The sequence below is a fragment of the Propithecus coquereli genome, unplaced genomic scaffold, assembly GCF_000956105.1.
Source record: "Propithecus coquereli isolate 6110/MARCELLA unplaced genomic scaffold, Pcoq_1.0 Scaffold328, whole genome shotgun sequence".
In the NCBI taxonomy this organism is placed as follows: Eukaryota; Metazoa; Chordata; class Mammalia; order Primates; family Indriidae; genus Propithecus; species Propithecus coquereli.
Window position 1 is genome coordinate 2,606,805 of NW_012148930.1, and position 22,713 is coordinate 2,629,517.

The 22,713-nt window shown below is 41.1% G+C and overlaps 1 protein-coding gene across 1 annotated transcript in view; it reads left to right on the forward strand.

Annotated features, from left to right (window-relative positions):
* The first annotated feature begins 14,951 nt into the window (after positions 1-14,951).
* The window catches only part of DENND1B (DENN/MADD domain containing 1B), a 200,980-nt gene continuing 193,218 nt past the window's right edge, over positions 14,952-22,713 (forward strand). The window contains exons 1-2 of the mRNA XM_012650453.1: positions 14,952-15,105; positions 19,687-19,825. Of these exons, the coding sequence (XP_012505907.1) occupies positions 14,952-15,105; positions 19,687-19,825 (293 nt within the window). The remainder of the gene's footprint in view (positions 15,106-19,686; positions 19,826-22,713) is intronic.

A 22,713-nucleotide genomic window follows, 5' to 3' on the forward strand; every position in this document is an offset into this window, starting at 1 on the left:
GGCTTCCTCATGTGGTTTCAGATTGGTCACTCTGTCACTATACGTCTTTCTTCTCATGATGACTTGAAAGGGATTATTATGCCTTTTAATTGTTTCATATTTAATCCTGGAACCGTTAATATTTATTGTTTCCATGTGAGACACCACTTCTTAACTAATGAAAACCAATACGACGTGAAGTAGTGTAAATATTCTGAACTTTTACATGAAGGTATGAATCGTCTGATACCCCAGTCTACCTCTCTTCCAAATCTCTCTCAGTCTCTGATCGGAATCTCCCAATACAGGTATTGGACAATTACATCTGATCATTTGCAAATTTCTTATTCTGAAATGTCTCGAAGTCACTTAAGTTTTAGGCTAAATTTCATGTCCTATTATAAATAGTGCTTTCTTGATGACATAGGAGCCGGTCTGCACTCACAGACACATGGAAGTACAGGATGTGTAGTGAAAAGGACAGAACCTGGATTCAAACCCTTGTTCTGCTACTGTCAGCTTTCTCATCTTGAACAGGTTATTGACTTCGTCTACACAACAGTGACAGTTGTTTGCAGGATTAAATGACAATAGCTAAGGCTTATGTGCGAAGCATTATTCTAGGTGCTGTACATACATTAACTTAAGTAATCTTTACACAACATACCTATGAAGTAAGTACTCTTGTTATCCCCATATTAAAGAAGTGAAACTGAGGCACAAGAAAGTTTGTAGTTTTCCAAGATCAATTAATCAGTAATAATACAGATGGAATTTTAACACAGCATTCTGATTTTGAAGTCCACACTCTTAATAATTCCATATTGCCAGTCCAGTAAACATTTACCACAGAGCCTGACCCCATGGTCTGTGTACATTTTGGCTGTTCACGTAGAGATGTATTCAGGCACCTCTATGTGTCTGCAGATTAACGGAAATTCTCTGTATTTACCGGAAAACTAGATCTGGCAAGGCACTAAGGATTCTGAGAAAAAAGTTTTTACATTAAAAAAAAAGTTAAGCATAATGTCTTCGGAAGGATGTGGAAACTGTCCTCTGCCTCTGACCAGTATTGTTTTCTTTTTAATTTATCTAAGTTTGCAGATGCCTGACTTCTCCCATGCCCTTTGTGAGTGGCCACCACGCAGAGTCTCTTATTGTCTGTAATATGTACTAATGAATATGAGCATGTGTGTTGCATGGGGAATGTTTAAATCACTCTTAAGGGTTTGAAACTGTTCAGCGACATGTAAGTGGCCTGGTAAAACCTCAGAGTAACACACAGATGTTTTTATTTTCTGTTCTCATTGCTGGATGGTGGATAAACTTAGAAACACATGACTGATTTATGGAAGATCTCTGATCATGGGCCACTATGGCCAGCCCAGATGCCGAGATTCAAATACATCGCAGCAAACACAACAGAACATGAAAACACCCTCTTCACATGTACAAGAACAAGGCGTGTTGTACTCTTGGGACTAGACGCTGTCTTCGACGAACTAATCTTGTGACTTTGACATTCACCAGGGAGCAAAGTATAAATAATTGGAAGGTAAATTTAACTGAAAGTGACAATCAAGCTACTCAGTATGTAGCTAGAACTAAGTTTTTTAATTTAAGTGAACAGGAAGGGTTAATTTCTGGTTCATGGCACTGGATAGTGGTGGTCCACTATCTGGAGGGGCCAAGGGATCTGGCAGGAGGGTAAATCAAAAGTGTCTGGCGTGTGTGAGCAGCGGGCTGTGGGGAGCCCCAGCTTCACGCTGATAACTTATCTGCCTGCACTGAAGCTGGATCCTGGTGTTTAAAATATGGTCAGAGCATATTTTATGTTCGTGATACTATGGAGGTATTTCTACAAATTTAAATCTTTTAACAACTAAATTATGTAATATTTCAAACTCACCAAATATACAGAAAATAAAATGACACCCAGTTAGATATGATACGTTAGATAAACCACTGAGATTTAATAAATGTTTTTTCTGTGTTCATCTATTTTTTTTTGTTCTTCCTCTCCTCCTTTTTTTTTCAGACAGAGTCTTGCTCTGTTGCCCGGGCTAGAGTGCCGTGGCATCATCCTAGCTCACAGCAATCTCAAACTCCTGGGCTCAGGCGATCCTCCTGCCTCAGCCTCCCCAGTAGCTGGGACTAAAGGCGCATGCCACTACGCCCAGCTAATTTTTTCTATTTTTAGTAGAGACGGGGTCTCACTGTTGCTCAGGCTGGTCTCGAACTTCTAACCTCAAGTGATCCTCCTCCTGCCTCAGCCTCCCGGAGTGCTAGAATTACAGGCATGAGTCAATATGCCTGGCCTCCCTCCTTCTTTTTAAAAAACCTTATATATATAAAATTTCAAACTTAAAAAAGAAGAAACAACAACCTTGTTTCATCTCTACACCTACACACTTCCCCACCCCCCTAGATTATTTGGAAGCAAGTCCTAGACATCATATCACTTCATCCATACAGTTTTAAACATCAATCTCCAAAAGATAAGGCTTACTTAAAAAAATAGATCCATAATATCATATCTCGCCTAAATAATTAATAGTAATTCCTCAATATCCTTGAGTATCCACTCAGTATTCAATTTTCCCTTTTGTTCCCTTAATTTATGTTTGTTTAAATTAGAACCAAAGTAATGTCCATACATTGCAATTGGTTGATAAATCTCTTAACTCTCTTTTAATTTGTAGATTATTTTTTGGTTGAAGAAACCCACCCTCCAAATTTTGCTGATTGCATACCAGTGGCTCCATTTAACATTTTTCTTTGTCCCCTGTTTTTTAATCCGTTGGGAGTTGGATCTAGACGTTTAAGTGAACATAAGTTATCTTTTTTAGCAAGAATATTTCATAGATAATCTTGTGTGCTTCTATCAGGGGCATGCAATGTTGATTTGACTTTCTTTTATGATTACTGCTCAGATTATCTTCCCTTTTATCATCTTCTCTTTAAAGAAATAAAATGTAGATACAGCAGAAGTCCTATCCCACCATCTTTCCCTCCCCAAAGGTAAATACCTTTGTGTGTTTCATGTTCATACATATTTTTATACCTTAATTATATATGCATATTTTTACTAGATTTAAAATATGTTCATATGCTTAAAATTTTTTACTCAGTTGGTATCACACTGTGTGAATATATTTGCAGCTTTCTTTTGGGATTGATCTATGTTGATATAGGAGGATCTAAGTCATTTTTTAAAACTACGCTTTAATATTGCACTATGTAAATGAATCCCACTTTATTTTATCAATGTCTTTGCTTATGAACAAGTATGTCAGTTTCACTTTCTCCTATTATAAATAGCACTGCAATGAATATTCTTGTGCCCGAGTCCTTGTGCATAGATACTCAAGTTACTCCAGGACAGGTACCTAAAAGGGAAATTTCTGGGTTGCACATGGTACACTGGAGTTAGCTTGTACTGGCTCATGAGAGCCTATTGTTAAAATTTCAAACTTTTGTGAGCTGGTTGTTAAACAAAAATTATTAAAAATTAAATTATATAAGCTTGCAAGTACGTTAATTATATTAGGAAAAAAAGTAATAAGTATCTAAAACTCTTCATTTTAATTATTTTACTACAATTTACTATGCTCCTATTGTGCATACTACAGTTACCTGTGCTCTCCAGGTTGTTTATATCTATTGCGTCCGTGTGGAAGAAACGCTACATAACCATGAGCTCCTGCGCCTCTGTTCTCAGCTCTGCACCGAGTGGCATCACGTTGGTAGCTTGAAATTAGCCACGATGGGAGTATTTACACCACAGAAATTGAACACTACTACAAATCAGGGCTTAATCTATTGCTTTGTTGATGGTCGAGATTTAAGAAAATAAGAGGAAAATGTTACTAATGCAGATTAATCTCAAAAGTGTATCATGTCTATAGCACTTACATTGTAAATAGCACAAGAAATTGAGGAAATATTCTTCCAATACTTGAAAACTGTTATCCGGTAAAACATCCAATGTCACATTAAATAGTCACATTCAAATTCTGTGGGAAGCAATGGACTATTCAGTGAATGATGGAACAATTTAGAGGCCTAACTCTCAGCATACTCAAAAATAAATTCCTCATGGATTAAAGATCTCAACGGACAAAGTATTTTTCTTTTGAAAGAAAACATAAGAGGATGTCTTCGTGACTGACAAGAAGGCACCACTCAGATCCATTTTCAAGAAATATCTCATTGGTCAACAGCAAGGAGTGTCAAGAGACGTCAGCCTCCAGCTGTTAGCCTCCAGCTTTCTCTGGATCCACCTCAGCTTATAGCTCAAGTTCATGCCGTTCTTGAGGAGGCCACCAGTCAACGACTGAGCAAGGTGGTGATCAAAGTTCAAGCCATTTCCACCCACGGGATTCCTTGGATGGGCGACCTTTGTTCTGGAGCCCCTGCTGGGTGGAGACTGTCAGATCTGCATTCTGGTCTGACAGCCCTGGTGCCCGCCGGGTCCTGCTCACCGTGTTTTTCTTTCTCAGGTGTCATCCCTCAATAAAACTCTTGCACATCTGACTTCATCTCAGGGTCTGTGTCCTGGGGAATCCCACCTTCACCAATCTTTGTGACTTTAGGTTAGGAAAGAACTTTTTCCTTTACTAGTTAAAAAGTTCTACAATGTGAGTCCACAGCATTTTTGTTGGAATTGGTGCTTATATTATGGTGTGGCTTGTATACAATTCCACTGAGTTTGGAATTCTGAACACTGAAGGCAGACTAGGTTCTAAAAGCAATTATTTGCCAAAATGTTAACAGTGGTTGTCTGAGGTTGGTGGAATTGTGGCTGAAATCTTTGTTTACTTATCTATAGTTCTTCAGTGGTCTACAACAAACTTATTCTACTTCTATATGAGTTAAGTGTAAAAGTATACTTCTTTAGGATGGGTGTTTGTAGCAATGGCTCGGAACTTGGACATTAATTCTACTAAATTCAACAAACATCTGTTGAGAACTTAGAAGTTGACATGTGTTATTTTAAAATAGCAGAAGATTCAAATACAATTAAGATTTTCCTTGTTATCAAGGATTTTACAAACTAGAATCAAGGCGGGAAACACTTTGTAGGAGTGTTTTGACCAATTGATTATATTTTTTTCTTAATTTTGGTCAAGTTCTCTTTGCTTAGAAACTATATGTTTCAGTTTCAGATGGTAGCAGAATTACATCTAGAAAATCACCCTCTAGAATTACTTAAGGGGAGAAATCATTCTTTATTGGTAACACAGGTTCTTTCTCACATTACTTGCAAATGGCACTAAGAAGTGACTGTTCCTCTTTTCTTTCTACCACACGCGTTCCTGTTCTGAGATCTCTTTCTTGATCTCTGATAGCCGCCTTCTCCTCCCTACAGTGGCGAGAAGATGAGTGCCATATGGTTAGCAATAGGAACAGGAATGAACATTGCAGAATTTCTTGGCAATAAAATAAGGTATAATTTTTTAAAAAGCTGTTTAGATTAATATTGAATGAAGAATGTGTAGGAATGAAGAGGAAACAGTTGTGCTCTAAGATTTTGAAGCGAGCTGGCCAAAAATCCCTTATGACAGAGAGAAATATGTGTCTGATGAGGCCAGTGCCACTAGACTAAACTCAGTGATAGTGATGATTTAGAACCTGGCATTGCAGAGTTTTCAGTTCTGTGTGTAAATCGTAACACCCCCACATCCCCCAGATCTGAACTGGAAAAGATGCTCTAACTCATCTCGGCCAACCTTCAAAGGAAAGCTAATCAGAAGACGGGCTGGAGGAGAGGAGAGAGGACTAGTTTTATGTCTGACCTGCCAGGGCAGCAGGCTCTGAATCTAGTCTTTCCAAACAGAAAAGATTGCTTATTGTTTTCTTATAGAGCTATCACACATCTGGCAACGTCCCAAAGACTCAATTTATTCTCTAGGGTCTCAGAACCAGAAAAAAAGACAAAGAAGAGACTTTTTTCATGGTCACTCAGAGGAAATGGAATGAAAATCTTGTGCAGCTATATAGCTAAAAAGAAAAACCTCGAAAACTAAGAAATCCTCTATGCCTGGGGTCCCCAACCTGTGGTGAGTTGTATAATTATTTCATTATACATTGCAATGTAATAATAGTAGAAATAAAGTGCACGATAAATGTAATGCACTTGAATCATCCTGCAACCATCCCCCCCACCACCTTGCCACCCAAGCCGTGGAAAAACTGTCTTCCATGAAAACAGTCCCTGGTGCCAAAAAGGTTGGGGACCGCTGCTCTATGCAATTTCTATGTTTGGGCTATTTTTTTAATTTAAAGTATAAATACCTGAGAAAAGGCAATAATAAAAATATTTCATAGTCGGTTTAGTTGTGTTTAGTTGAAACTCTTACGGCCGAATATTTGGGAAAGAAAGGAAACTGCGCAAAGTCGTGAGTTCCCAGCAGTGTTCTGTGGTGCAGATGGCAATGAATGTAACGTGCTCTCACACACCCAGGCCAGAGATCTCAGGCCCTGAACCCCCTGATCAGCCAAGGGATCGCTCTTTCCATGTTTCTTCTCACCGTCTCTGCTTCCCACACCACGGAGCCCCCATGGAAGATTAGCTATTTCGTGATCCCTCGCTTAGCAAAACTAGCATATTCAATCTATTTAAAGACATTTTTTCCACATCTTTATTCATGTAAAATGAAATATATCTTATCTTGATGGCCCATCATTATTTAGTTGATAACGTTTCTTTTTTTCTTGGTGGGAAATAAATTAATGGCCCATTTTAAAATAGATCAAGTAAAATGCCACAATAATAATGATGATAACATCGGTTGCACTTTTGAGAACCCTCTTTGTACTGGTCATTGTGCTAAGTGCTTTGTGATTAGTATCTCATCTAAAGTAATCTGCACAAAAACGTATGAGGATGACTGTCATCTTGTGTGTTAGAAAACTGAGACCAGGAGGCTTTAACTTGTAAGAAATAAGGCCTGGCCGGGCGCAGTGGCTCACGCCTGTAATCCTAGCACTCTGGGAGGCCGAGGCGGGAGGATCGCTTGAGCTCAGGAGTTCAAGACGAGCCTAAGCAAGAATGAGACCCTATCTCTACTAAAAATAGAAAGAAATTGGCTGGACAGCTAAAATATATATATGAAAAATTAGCTGGGCATGGTGGCGCATGCCTGTAGTCCCAGCTACTTGGGAGGCTGAGGCAGAAGTATTGCTTAAGCCCAGGAGTTTGACGTTGCTGTGAGCTATGATGATGCCACTGCACTTTAGCCTGGGACACAGAGCAAGACCCTGTATCATAAAAAAAAAAAGAAAAGAAATAAGGCCTTCTGGAATCCAGGTCTATCTACAGCCAAACTGTTCTTTTCCACCATGTTACATGGCTTCTCAGAGTAATAGCAGCTGCCTCTTTTTACCCAGTTCCAATAATAACAACAACAATGGTATAATGGTAATAGAGCAAACACTTATCCAGCATTTATGTTTCACGCACTGTTTATATTTATAGATAAACTCATTTAATACAACACACCTGTAAGGTCGGTACCGTTATCATACGTATTTCACAGAAGAGGGAACTGAAACACAGAGACGTTGCCCAAAAGCACAGCCAGGCAGTGGCAGGTGCAGTGCTGAGCGCGGCAGGCAGGGCGGCTCCAACCCACACTGGGATTGGCAGTGGCACTGGGGACCTCTCCTGATAGGAGCTCCCAGCCCTGTGTCCACAGGCTGTGATGACAGTTCATTCATTCATCAGTTTTTGGGAAGCAGAGACATTTATGTTCCAGTTTATTATCATTTTTCTTCAGATCTGATATGTCTCCACATAGAACAGGCTTTTTGCAGGTTGCAAAAAAAGTAAACAATAATCCTTCTTTGGGGGATTTTATTGAAGCATCAGGAATTAGCAACATAAAACAAAGTAAATTATAGGGTAAAAAGGAATGAAACTAACATATTTAGTACCCAATGTGAGCTAGGCATCTTCCTCATGTTACACACATAATCCTCATAACAATCCATTACTGTTTTCATCTTATAAAGAAAGACGCTGAGTGAAAGTGAGAGGTGAAAAAAAATGTGACAAGATCACACTGATGGTGACAGAACAGGTGCTCCTACCTAGACCTGGCTGGTGCCCAAGTCGATGCACAACCAATGGCGAAAGTGTACGTGGACGATACGGGGGGGTTGGGAAGAAAGAGAAATCTGATTGGAATCGAATGCGGGTCCCGGCAGTGGCACTTGAATTGGTCTTGAGGATGGAGGGGTGTGTTAGGCAGCTGTGGACACTGTCCTGAGGAGCAGGGTCAGAGCAGGAGTGGTGTGTCACATCAAGGAGGACAACGGCCCTGACAGGAGCGAAGGTGATTCCGCAGGAGTGGCAGGTGAGCTTGGCCACCATTTCAGTTCATGACGCAAGGCTTTGGAAGACCATGAGAAACGTTTGACCTGATTAAGAGTCATTATGAGGCACTGTAAGTCCCCTAGAAACGTCTGAAGGATGATATCATAATTAGCGAAATGAAATGATTAGTTAGTGAACATGAAAGAGACCACATCCGTTAAACGACAACTGAGATTAATGGAAAATCTACATTTGAAATTCAAATTCTGGCCAATGACATAGAAAATTCAGCCAAGCTTTTGCCACAAATCTGCTGCTTTTTGAAAAATAGTCAAAGATCCTCAAAATAATGCCCAGGCAATTGAAAAAGCCAGCATGTGATTTACAATATGCCACCGAATTTGAAGAGCTTTGGAAGGAGGTTTACTTAAACCTCATGAAGACAATGATTTAAAGCATGGAATGGAGCCACTGGGTGTGGGCAGAAGCGAGAAAGGTGATTGAAAAAACAGCCTGTCTTCTCTTGCAAGGAAAAAAACCAGAAGCAGGGAGGATCTGTAGTCAATCAGCATGTCTAAATGACTATATCAACCTAAAAAATTCAGGTCAACACTGGGCTTTTCAAAGTGAAGATGGATTTCACCTCCCATCCTCTTCCCTCCTCCACCGGCTCCAGAAGCTACACCACCACCTCTGCGATCACTGCAGGACAGCCCTGGTGAGGAGCTGGAGCTGAGATTTGGAACAGAGCACTGTGAAATCCATACACCAGCTGGAGCAGAAAGTCTAAGAGACATAAATTTCTTGGAAAATGACCCTCTATTTTGGCAATTAATACCGTGAATGAGAATACTTCAGAATCTTAACCCAGAACAGAGTAGCAGGCTTCCTCCCACCCCTCAAACTCCTCTACAGTATGTTCCACTCTTGTGTTTATCCTTGATCCACAACTGCAGGAAATTCTAATGATGTTTATTCCTGAATGACTTTAAAAAATTTTATGCTATAAAACAATTTCAGATGTAATTGTGCACTATCTATTGAGACTTCAAACTTTTTTCTCACTTCTGAAAACAGACTGTTGTACATGTATCTCTGTGAAATGTCTTAAAAATGAAAAACACACAAAAAATTTAGAATCTACTCATGTTTACAGTTTAAACATTTCCATTTTCAAGTATAAAAATTGGTATAGCAAGTCAGCCTAACCTAGAAGCTCTTGTAGTTAGAACTCCACAGTAGAAAAGAGGCAAATGGCAAGTGAAATACTGTTGGCATTTTTTGCTAATTCCTCTGGGCAGTGTACAGTGGGGAACCTGACTAATTCCATCTTATTTTATAATAAATAGACTGTCCAAGTCCAAGGGTCTTTCTGTGCAGAAATTAGCGTTCCTCTTTAAAAGTCTACAAAGGATTTGATTGTGATCTGGAGTTCGGGTAATCAGACAAAATAAATCACCCACTTCACTTTTTCTAAAGCCAAGGACTTCATTTTTTGCCTCCATGTTCCTTCTCATATTCTCTGAAAAGGAAGCGATGAATATAAATGAAAATAACTTGAGAACAGGAACTCCCCTTGGAGTTAAAGCCCTGAGTTCTAGTCACAGCTCTGCTGTTTAACAACATGGTTAACAGCCTTAACCTCTGAGCCTTGGTTTTTGGTGTGTGTTTGTTTGTTTTTGTCAATGAATTTATTCAAGCAATATTTACTGTGTGTCTTCTATTGTGCCTGGCCCTGGGTTAGGCATTGTGGTTACGAAAATGAACACTTCACACACAAACCCTGCCCTCGTGAACCTTGTAGCCCATGCGGGGGCAGAGGGGAGGGGAGAATAGACATGAAATACATAATTGCGTTAATAATTAGTTGATTATAGTTTGATGACTGCCAAGAAGGAGCAGTACAGTACAGACTGATACCTCATGACAGAGGTTCCTAATCTTGCTTTTGTGGCTTCTAAATGATCCTATCCTGGCACATAGTAGGCTCGATGAATGGTAGCTGGGCGGGGCACAGTGGCTCACGCCTGTAACCTCTTGAGGTCAGGAATTCAAGACTAGCCTGAACAAGAGCAAGACCTTGTCTCCACAAAAAAATAGAAAAATTAGCTGGGCATGGTGGTGCATGCCTGTAGTTCCAGCTACTCGGGAGGCTGAGGCAGGAGGATCGCTTGAGCCCAGGAGTTTGAGGTTGCAGTGAGTTATGATCATGCTGTTGCACTCTACCTAGGGTGACAGAGCGAGACTCTGTCTCTAAAATAAATAAATAAATAAATAAATAATGGTAGCTGAATCTGAAAATAACTATTTGGCTGATGGAGAAACTGGCAAAAAAAAAAAAATAGAGGATAAAAGTTCTCTGATTCCTATTTTAGTTCTCTTGCCCATCAGAAAACTGATAGCAATCTTCTCACCAGGGAGCCGACAGAAGAAAAGAAGAATTTTGTGAAGCATATTCTTTTCCTTGAGGAGAAAAAAAAATATTTTAAGGACTTAAATTTAGTATATTTCTTGGGTATACATAAACCTTAAAGAATTCCTGTAAGTGGTTGTGAGGTTTTGTGTATGTTTTTTTCACATTGCTTTGCTGTGTTACTCAAAATTTAAATCCTTTGACAAGTGATTTTTTTTTTCTTAGAAAGACATGTAAAACATGAAGCAGTGATTCAAATGCCATTTGGTAAGGGATTTAATTGAAATAAATTTAATTCAGTCTTGTACAATTCACCACATTTTTGTGAGGAAAAAAATAAAACGCATCTGACCTGATAATTGAATGGAGCCTTGTTCTAATACCAGTCACCAAACAGAATGACTTTCTGCTCCGAGGCAAACGAAAACTAAAACTGGAATATTCTAGCCCCCCGGGGCAGCCCAGGAAGCTTCCTTATGGCTCACCTGATGAAGTCTCAACCTACGAGGAAAAATGCTGCTTTTATGGATGCAGTGGCTCTGTTTTTGATATCACTGCTTGAGATATTTAGGGTATCTTGTGTTATTGTGTCCATCTTTAAGATCAAGAAACCAGAACAAAACAAGGAGGAAGTTACTTCCCCAGGGAAATGTTATATTAGTCAGAAGTAAAGCCAGAAAGACATGTCTCTGACTCACAGGCTCCGGCTTCAGGGGACAGCGGTGTGACAAGGGGAAAGGGCAAAATGAAGAGGGGGGAGGGGAGAAACAATAAGCCCATGTATTAATAGAAAGCGAGGGGAAGAAAGAAGTTGAAGGACAGAAATTCTAAAAGGATTGATTCTTCTACATTAATTTAGAGTGGCTGGATATATCTTTACAGAAATTTCAATGAAAATACCATCTTTGGAAAAGGTCTCTAAAAAATTATTTCTTTGTTTTTGAATGAAAACCCCAGGAAATTTTTGGTCACCAACATGTATTTCCCTAAATTGGAATACAGCCATGGCCCCCAGGGCTAAATCCCAAACCTCAAAGCAGCATCTGGGTGGGGATTATCCGATTCTGGGGTTTGGTGTGGAAATCAATCTCAGGGAAATCAGATCCTCTTCGGGGATTCAGAGGCAATGTGTAAGTTGTAACAAAGACTTGACTAGCAAGATTTTTTTAAACATTGTAAATATCATACTGTTTTTGTTCAGATTAGATACGAAGTATTTAAACTGTATCTTCAAGCAGAATGTGTGCTAATACTTTGGCCATTACGGTATTATCAGTTCTAGATATAATGTATCAATTGTAAGGATGAGTCGTAAAATTGGAAAACACTATATAAAAGAGATAAATTAGGGAGTGATCGTATGTACATAACATATATATGTGTGTGTGTATGTATATATATCTTAGTTTTATAAAAGGATTCATAGACAGTAACTAATACATTTAACATGTGAGTCTTATATAATTGGTCAATGACATTTTAAAATTCTCTTTCCTATTCCTGGCCCCTCCTGGGTTTGCAGTCTGGTCTCTCATTATGCACTGCAGGCTGGTTAGAGGTGAAGTGTGCAGCTCACCATTGTGCACTAACTAGTCAGAGCTCCTAGTCCTGAGATAGACTGCGGCAGATGCCCTTTGCTGCACTGGTAATCTTGATCAGAAGGAGAAGTAACAGGAGAGGATAGTGTATCAGGGTTAATTGCTAGGAAGAAAATGTGTGAATTCAGGGGAATACAAATAGGTTACCAAGGCTGGGGGAGAAACTCTAGAATGCTTACTTTCTTTGAACCACAGAGATAAGATGAACCAAGTACGTAAGTAGGTTAGGGTTTTAATAAAGGCTGAATTAAAAGTACTGTATTCCTACTTGCCTTTGCAGAGGATGCTTCCCCATGTTAATGATGTTAAAATGAAAGAAGATACATGCAAATGAAGTAAATAGCAATTATAAGGAGAACAACGCATGGCTTAGTTAGCTTCATCATGGGAGAAAGTCTTGGTAGTGGGGTTAGTTTGGGAGAGGTTGATGCTGCAGACAAAAGATTAAATCATGAAGGAAGGAATTCAACTTATAGATAAAAAGATAAAATAAAGCCTGTATGCCCAAGTGCCTATGGGAAATTTTGGCTAAGTGGTGTTGATCATAAATCTTGTGGTTGAATACGAGCGTGTCTTACCTGGCCCAGTAATCTTCACTGCTGCTTGGAAGTAACCTTTGTCTGGGAAATTACAGAAATTCATTCTCTCGGAAACCTGTGCAATTTAGCTGGGGATTACAGAGATGATCTCAGCCTATAGCTGCAATTGTTCTGTCTGCCCCATATGATCACTCCAAGAATTGTACCAACCTAGAATGAGAATAGAAATGGTGTCAACACTCTCCACTGTGCACTGGCCTCCCCCACAGGTTGGGGCGAGCTTAATCCTTAAAGTGAGCAAGTCTGAGAAATACTCCTCTTTGGACCCTAATTGGCTGCTTGGGAAGTCCTTTTCTCCCACCCTCTGCCTTATCCTTTGTTCTAAAGGAATTCAGGGCTAAACCTCTGAATGTAAAATTGTGTATATACTATGGACCAAGGGTTCCTCCTTACTTACGTGCTGTAGACTTTTATAATATTGTAATTTTATAGTAGACCGTTTCCATCTTTAAGAGGCAATGACTTTTTTTAGAAACATCTGCCATTATAAACTGAGATCTTCGGTCCTCTTAAGTAGTGTACATCCATATGATAATTTGGGAATGTTGGTCTCCTTTCACTTTGTCCTCTGTACACCAGAATGAGCAAACATAAGAATCAGTATTTTGGAGGCCTCGCTGGGGGGTGGGCCGAAAAACATCCCTGAGGGTCACGGCCGACTCTGCAATGATGGTGGAGACACAGAAAGGCCACACAGTCTAGGAGAGACTCCTCACGTCTAACTGACTGACGATTAAAGAAAATAAAAAGAATAGCAGCACAGGAAGGAAACAATTTAAAACTACTCCTTAGATACAATGTTTCCCATGTTAATGTACCAAATGTCCAAACACCATTTTCGCGTGTTCTGGCACTGAGGAAGTTGATCAGTTTATCGGGTCACCTTGAAGATGGTCTCAATTTCTCACTGACATGTTTCGTGTCCCCGTCCCCCTCCAGAGGGATGGTGACAGATGGTGGTAAAACTCCACAGAAATCGAGTAGGTGGGAGGGGAGGAAGGGATGGGTAAATTCACACCTAACGGGTACAGTGCAGACTATCTGGGTGACGGGGCTCACCTATAACTTTGACTCAAACTATACAAAAGCAATTCACGTAGCCAAAATGTTTGTATCCCCATGATATTCTGAAATTTAAAACAATTCCATTAATAGGTAAAATCTTCACCTACCTTTTAAGAATTCCTAACTGCAAACTTACCTGAGTTTGTTATTATCCCAGGATCCGGCCTCTTTTGTCTTCTAGTTAACATCCCTAAACCTGGGTATTCAGTTTTAAATAACTTCAGTCTAGGGTAGACTTTGGATCTCCAAATCTCCTCAAAAAGCCAGGGTGGAGAAGAACATTTAAACTACTGTCTCCTTCACCTTCAACTCACGAGTCTGAGTGCAGCGCCAGTCAGATTCAATCTTTGAATCAAGGCAAATGTTGGTACTGACAGCGTAAGTAGCCTCTGAAACTCTGAAGGAGAAAGAGAATCACTTTTCTAAGGGCTTCTTCCTTCGCAAGGCTACCTACCCCTGCCTTCCACAACGTTAGCTTTTCACATTATTATGCAAAATATTTAAATTACTCATGTTCGATAGAATTAGCCTTCTACATTATTATGCAGAATGCTTTTAATTACTCCTTTCCCATTTGGAGTAAAAGCCCCATTAGACAAAAGAAAAAAAATTACTCGTTTCCCAAACTCCACCTCTATCACTGTCTACATTGTGACCTCTAGTCCTAATAGGATTAGGGACCATGATCATTATAGTGATATACATCTTAATGGCTACTTCTTTAGCTCGACTTAAAAAAAAAAAACAGGGCTAAAGCTTTGACCTTAAAGCTTTTAATTTTGAGGCCCTTAAAGCCTCATAATAATGAGAAACAGCAGTCTGTCCCTGCCCCATTCCACCCCACTCCCAGTCCCATCCCAGTAAGCACCTCTTCTTTTTTAAAAGCTGTTTTATATATTTCCCTAATTCTAAAAATTATGCTCGGTCTGAAACTTCTGGATTCAATTTTTTTGTTATTACACATTGTGGGAGCCGTGATGAGCTGCACCTTTGAAAACGAAGGACCTGTTCCCCGCGCTGCTGTCAGTGGTCGGGTGCCCGCAGAAATTGCATCTGCGGAGAGAAACGCCTTTGCCAGGGGCACGGCCTCTCCCAGGAGGCCTGCGTGCCAGGAGCTGCACACACAGGAGTGTGAGTGACTCTAGCGTCAGAGCCCCCTGCAGGCTTGGCTGGGCCTTGAGACTCCATCACAGACCCGCATCTCCTGCCCAGTCCTGCTGCTTTTCCTTCTCTTCCGAAGAACATCCCTTAATAAACTTCCAGCATGCTGACCTCCATCCCAGAGTCAGTTTTTGGGAAATCCAACCTTGGGCATTGCCCCAGTGACTTCCTGCCATGGGAGATGAGGGTGTTCCTGCCTTGCACAGCACCCTTCCATCCTGTCCCCTCTCAGCTGTCCCCCATTCCACCTTTCTTATGTGGTGACAGTAGCATTTTTAGATAAGTCAACATGCAATGGCCGGGTGGTGCGGTGGCTCACACCTGTAATCCCAGCACTCTGGGAGGCCAGGGCAGGAGGATAGCTCGAGGTCAGGAGTTCGAGACTATCCTGAGCAAGAGTGAGACCCTGTCTCTACTAAAAATAGAAAGAAATTAGCTGGACAACTAAAAATATATAGAAAAAAATTAGCTGGGCATGGTGGTGCATGCCTGTAGTCCCAGCTACTCGGGAGGCTGAGGCAGGAGGATCTCTTGAGCCCAGGAGTTTGAGGTTGCTGTGAGCGAGGCTGACACCATGGCACTCTAGCCCGGCTGATAGAGTGAGACTCTGTCTCAAAAAACAAACAAAAAAAAAACAACAAAAAACATGCAATATAATGACTATAATTTCTTTCATGTCCTTTTTCTCTTGCCCAAAGTAAATACTTGCTTCGTATTCTCATTTCCTTAGTTTCTGTACCAATTATCTCCTCATTCCAATCTTTTTTTTTTTTTCTTATGTGGTGACAGTACCATTTTTAGATAAGTCAACATGCAAGTCGGCATGTTTCTGCCAACCGAGGTCATCCTGGTATTAGTATTAGTATTAGTATCAGTATTAGTATTAGTATTAGTATTAGTATTTCTGTTCTCCATCATGCTGGGAATTCCTTTCATTTATTTCCTGTGTTGTATCTTCCTCTTTCTTGGTTTCATCGTGACACATTCTCGAGCAGCTTTCTGAAAAAGGGAGAAAGGGCGGTAAATGTTTAAGACCTTGCATTTCTGAAAATATCTTTATTCCATCCTCATAGTTGGCTCATAGGTTGCTTAGGTGTAGAATTTTAAATTCAGAATTTTGCAGACATTTTTTCTATTGTCTTCCAGCATCCAGGGATGTTGGTGGGAGGATCCTGTCCTTCCTAAGTAATGTTTGTTTGTTTTAATCCCTGAAAGTTTTAAGGATCTTCATATTATCCTTGGTGTTATAAATTTTCATGAAAATGTGACATGAGGCTCTTTCTATTCATTGAATGGGGAGAGGCCCTTTTAGTCTGGAACCTCATGTCCTTTAGTTCTGGGAAATTTTCTCTTAAGATTTCTTTGATGATACCCTCTCTCCATTTCTTTGTTCTGTCTTTCAGATGTTGGACCTCCTGGAATGATAGTCTAGTTTTCTTGTTTATTCTCTTTGTCTTTCCATTCTTCTTATAACAGTTAAGGATATTTTCTCAAATTATTTTTTCTTCCAATCTTTGTGCTGATTACCTTAAAATTTATTTTGCTATTGTTTACTTCCAAGAGCTCTTTTTTAAAAAAAATTATATATGTATGCGTTTATGTATTTATTTAAGAGATATTATCTCACTCTGTTGCCCAGGCTGGAGTGCCTGATCATAGCTCACTGTAACCTTGAACTCCCAGGCTCAAGTGATCCTCCTGCCTCAGCCTCCCAACTAGCTAAGACTGTAGGTGTGTGTCAACACTCCTGGCTAATTTTTAAAATTTTTTGTAGAAATGAGGTCTTGCTATGTCGCCCAGGCTGGTCTGGCCTCAAGCAATCCTCCTGCCTTGGCTAGCCACCCAAAATGCTGGGATTATAGGTGTGAGCCACTGTGCCTGGCCCGAGAGCTTTTTCTTATTTTCTGAATGTTTCTTATGTTTCTGGTTCTTATGTCAGAGATTCAATAACTTGAATGAGTATAATAATTACAGGTTTTAAGAGCAAGACACTAAAAAGTTGATTAGATGCTCAGATGAGCTTGTCCACTGGAAGACTTTACCACGAGGACATTTTGTAGGGCCCCAAACAATCAGTATCTGTAGTTCTTTTGTCTTGGGCTCGTCATTTTTCCTAGAGAAGAATCTTCCCTTTTTCTGCGTGGAGGTTATACACCCCAGCTGCTAGTGTTTTGGGGAAAGGGAGCCAGAGATTGCAGGATTCAGTATGTCGGCTTTCATCGCTTCTCATTTTAAGTCTGAGGTGTGCTCCCTTTCACTCTCCTCCCCAATACATGAGCCAGGCCTGATGTTCTTGAACCCTGTGGGTCGACTGCTCCAGGGAGTAAATGCATCTTCTGCTGGGGAGTTGTATTTGTCTTGTCGCATGGGGCATGGGGTGGAGGAGATCAGGGTCAAAATTCTACCTAATTTAAAAGACTTGCAAATCCTCTTCTTTTCAGTCTCCTCTGCAACCCTGTCTTCAGAGGTATCCATCGACTCTAATTCCTTTGTCTTTCTACAGATCTGTGGTGGGAATTGGGTTATGTCTTTTGGACATAGATGCTTATATTTCAGCTTTTGTTGGACTGCTAAGTCAGTTCCCTTTTCTGTTTCCAAGATTTATTCTTTTGTATGTTGGCCTATATTTTCCTGGTCGTGTGTGTGTGTGTGTGTGTGTGTGTGTGTGTGTGTGTGTTCAATCCTTGGGGTGGGGTTTGAGGCCCTCTTCAATCCCCATGAAGTGGGGATGCGCTTTTGTTCTTTCTTCTTTGTTTAAATGACAGTCTCCCTTTTCTTCCATTTTCAATAACAGTCTGAGGAAGAGTGTGAATAGGAGTCTCATTCGTTCAGCTGCCTGCACAAGGACTTTGTAGAGCGTGTCATTTCCATTTAAAAGATGCGGACACTGAGAGTTAGCGCCCAGCCTGGTGATACGATATAATTCAGTGCTAGTTAATTGTTACCCGAGAAGGTCCAGAGGTGAGGGAATACAGGATAGATAGAAGGACAGCATAATACTTGACATTCTTTGGATGATTCAGACAAGTGTACAGGGCATGAGAATACAGAAATGGGGAGATCAAGTCTTGGACTTGAGCCAGTCCAAGAAACAGACTATGCATAAGCGTGGCAACAAGAGTAATTTTTTTTCTTTTTCATTGTTTTCTGTCCATGCCTACCTTTAATGCTGGGTGAAAGACAGTGAAGTTAAATAAGCAAATGTATTCTCGTTTCTATTTTAGTGTACTTCGGTTTTGAATTTAGGATTTAAAACTTGCTTACTTCAAAATGATATGGGGCAGTTTATTAAACAATACAAAATGGACCATGGGCTGCAGAGCTTCTATTTTCCACTTCTCCACCCTTCCTCACTCGCTGTCTGTCCTGGGACACTGACTTGGACAGGCTCTTGTGACAGCTGGTTTTTTGTTGGATCCAACCCAGGGAAAGCTGCGACAGGAAGTCTAAGGCAGGAAGCGTTGTGAACTCAGAGTGTTTCTTCCTCTGACCCTCTCCTTGCAGTGTCTTCTCCAGCTGCCTTTCTCCCTCACCAGAGGGACTGCTCTTCTCGAGGCCACCAACTTTACACGACTCTGTCCCTGTGACCTGCTCCCCTCTTTGCTTCTTATCCTGCAGCTGGGATCCCCTCTTGCTCTGCAATTGTGGGGATACAGCGCTGACCACACCTGAATCTTCAAACAGGATATAAAATGCTGAAACTCTGAATGCTCGTAAACAACTTGAGCTGCGTGCCTTTGGGGCGACGTACCACAGGATGGTTAAGGGGGCTGGTTTTGTTTTCTTGGGCTTATTGTCGCCTCTGGGTACATCACTGAGGAATCCAAGTTGCCAACATGGGAGTTTTTTCACACCTAACAACTAAAATAAATGCATGCACTTCTGATTGTTGGCATTGGCTGAGCACACGTTATTTTGCAGAGTGCTATACTGATGGATGAGACAGGACGAAAAGAAGAAAGAGAAGCCTCTACTCCTGAGGATGTGTAGGATTCTAAGGAGGAAGTCCTTCTACGTATTTCTACATGTACCAGAGAGGAGGAGAATCCACTTTGGTTTACATACATTAGGTTGTGTAGCCTGAGATTCTAACAGGATGATAATGAAGCAAATGTATCTGTGAATTGTTCTTTAGGTAAAGTCTTGGTAGAAATTTGAGACTGTAACACAGGATCACAAAAAAGTAAGGTTCGAGGCAGCTTAAGTGAGATCAATGGTAAAATTTTTATGGACTCACAAATTATTTAAATCACTTTCCAAAGTTAGCCCGTGCCTTAAAAGTGATTTCGTATTTCCTTTCTAGGCTGTTCAGTATCATAGTTGCTTTTTAAAAAAGTGTTAAATTTGTAAAACATTTCCACAAAAGTATGTGGTAATTATTAAACTCTAACAACAAAACCTTCAGGAGAAAAAGCTTAGCATTAAAATTGGTGATTTTCAATCTGGAAATTGTGAGTTCAGTTATTGATAGAGATATTGTTTTTTAGAAGCAGTACTTTAAAGAAACACTGATGGAAATACACCAGGTGCTGATATATTTGTTTTTTGCAGGGTTTCCTCGCCTGATGAGGGACCAGGAGACTGTCCTCATCCCGTCGACGTGTGAGTACGAAGCTCTGTGGACTAGTCGCACAGAGGCCTACACCCAGCAAAGGTTTTGCATGGAGGTGCCGAGCGCTACAGGTAACAGGTGTGCTGAAATGTGCTAATTGACGGGCCTGCGCGTGTAAACGCATGGAGAGAGGCCGCAATCGCTGTGTGCTCCGTGTGCTGCAGAGGGAATACGGGCTTACATGCAGCTGCAAACGGGAGGCAAAGCTCTGGCACAGTGGCTTGCTTAAAGGAAAAGTGAGCTTTCGGTTCCTTCCTAGCAAGAGAGGAGTAAGGTTTATTTTATTTTATTTTTAAACAAAGCACTATGTCAAAGCAAAAGCTGATTGTTGATGGTCACATTGGTCAAAATTCCGTGGAGGAGTGTGGCCGTGGAGCATAGCTACTCCATCCGTAAACTTCGGATCTCGCGTGAGAAACCATCGGAGAGTAGCTGCTGCAGGTTCAGAAGACCATGGGACAGACGAAATTTCATTAACGACACCCTGAGAGGGGCCAGCAGGGGAACCCCCACCACTCAGCAGAGAAAATGCTCACAACGGCCCCACCCCTGCATTGCCACATCTGCGGCAAAACATCTCATCAGGCTGAAAGCCTAGGTGTGACTACGGGGCAGCACCAGGATGGTCTACGACTGCGAGAGGTTTGCAGCTCATTGCTCTATGGAAATGCAGAAAACATTTTTCAAACTACATGCAACTGTTCTCTAAAAACAAATACTAAGTTTATGTGGTTCAGTCACTGTGGTCTTTAAATACCTAGAAGGGGCCGGGCGCGGTGGCTCACGCCTGTAATCCCAGCTCTCTGGGAGGCCGAGGCGAGCGGATTGTTTGAGCTCAGGAGTTCGAGACCAGCCTGAGCAAGAGCGAGACCCCGTCTCTACTAAAAATAGAAAGAAATTAATCGGACAACTAAAAATACATAGAAAAAATTAGCCGGGCATGGTGGCACGTGCCTGTAGTCCCAGCTACTCGGGAGGCTGAGGCAGGAGGATCGCTTGAGCCCAGGAGTTTGAGGTTGCTGTGAGCTAAGCTGATGCCACGGCACTCTAGCCTGGGCAACACAGTGAGACTCTGTCTCAAAAAAAATAAAAAAAATAAATACCTAGAAGGTAGGAAAATGAGGACTCAGAAATATTTGTTGAATAGATGCATGAATGAAATGGTAAATAGGTTTGGTAAAATTTGAGAGAAAAGAGGCGGAAGAGTTTGGAAGGTACAGACCTTATGTTAGATAAAGTTAGTTACTCTGATACCTTGGGGGGAAATCTCTAAACCTTAATTGAACATACATTCTTATTACTTGCTGAGTGTGGCTCCTTTCCTCTGCCTCAAATCATTAGAACCATAAAATAATTTATTAAGCATTCATATTCTAACCCATTTTGATTTTATGGATTTAAACCTTTTTTAAACAGAACAATTCTTTTTTTTTTTTTTTTTTCTTGAGGCAGAGTCTTGCTTTGTTGCCTGGGCTAGAGTGCCGTGGCATCAGCTTAGCTCACAGCAACCTCAAACTCCTGGGCTCCAGGGATCCTCCTGCCTCAGCCTCCCGAGTAGCTGGGACTAGAGGCAGGTGCCGTGATGCCCGGCTAATTTTACTACTTTTAGTAGAGACAGGGTCTCGCTCTTGCTCAGGCTGGTCTTGAACTCCTGAGCTCAAGCAATCCTCCTGGCCTCGGCTTCCCAGACTCCTAGGATTACAGGTGTGAGCCACCGTGCCTGGCCAGAAAAATTCTTATTAGTTAATATTCATATTAGATATATTTTTTTCATTTAATATTTTAGCTTTTTTATTCTTTCAAGCATAATTTCTTTCTTTGAGGCAGGGTCTTGGCTCTATTGCCCACGTTGGGATGCGATGGTGAGATCACAGCTCACTGCAGCCTCTAACTCCTGGGCTCAAGCAATCCTCCCACCTCAGTCTCCCGAGTAGCTGGGACTACAGGTGCATGCCACCATGCCCAGCTAATTTTTTCCATTTTTGGTAGCGACAGGGTCTCGCTCTTGCTCAGGTTGGTCTTGAACTCCTGAGCTCAAACAATCCTCCTGCCTCGGCCTCCCAGAGAGCTAGGATTACGGTCGTGAGCCACTGTGCCCAGCTCCAAATGTCTTTTCTTTATCAAAGTCTTACGGAGACTATCAAGTTTGACCAAAGAAACTCATCCTGAAAATAGTAAAATCCAGAGTCTTAAGAGTTCCATAATAATAACAACAACAGTTCATCATTCTGCCCTTTGCTTGGTGGTTGTCACATCCTTGTATTAACCAATCAGCAAATGTTTACTGAATATCGAATGGCCCCCAAATTATTAAATATATCGGGTATTACAGAGGGAACACACACAAAGTAGAAATCATAGCTCCTGCCCCCCAAGGCACTTACAGTTGGAAGTGCTTAAACTACTATATATTTTTTTCAAAAGCCAAGAGAAGTTAAATTTTGGACAGCTGTAAATTGGCTGAAAGTACCGTGGGAGCACAAAGGAGAGACAGGTTCCCTCAGACCAAAACCAGAGGGAGGAGGTTTTATGAAGGAGGAGAGACTTGAGCGGGACCTAGAAGGATGGGCAGGAGGGGGAGGAGGGCTACCCAAATGTGGGGGTCAACAGGAATGCAGGCATGGAAGCTGGAAGAAGAATGGTGCTGCTGTTTATTGCGTCCTGCATTGGAAGCCAAAGCAAGTGGCAGATTGTAGGTACCAGGCTACCATTCCTCGAGGAGAATTGATGCCTCGGGACATAGACAGGTGGCGTCGTTGCTTGGGTATCAATTTGAATCTTTACGTTTTGTGCCGGCAGCAGGTTGCTGAGGATGCTTCGCGTGACTAAAGCAGCGAATGCAGAGCAGCTGGGCTGCCTGTGCTCTGTTTAAAAAATGGTTCAGAATTGGACTGGTTAGGTTTTAAAAGTTTAGGGAGTTAATTTCTTTATTTTTTTATTTTTTATTTTTTTTGAGACAGAGTCTC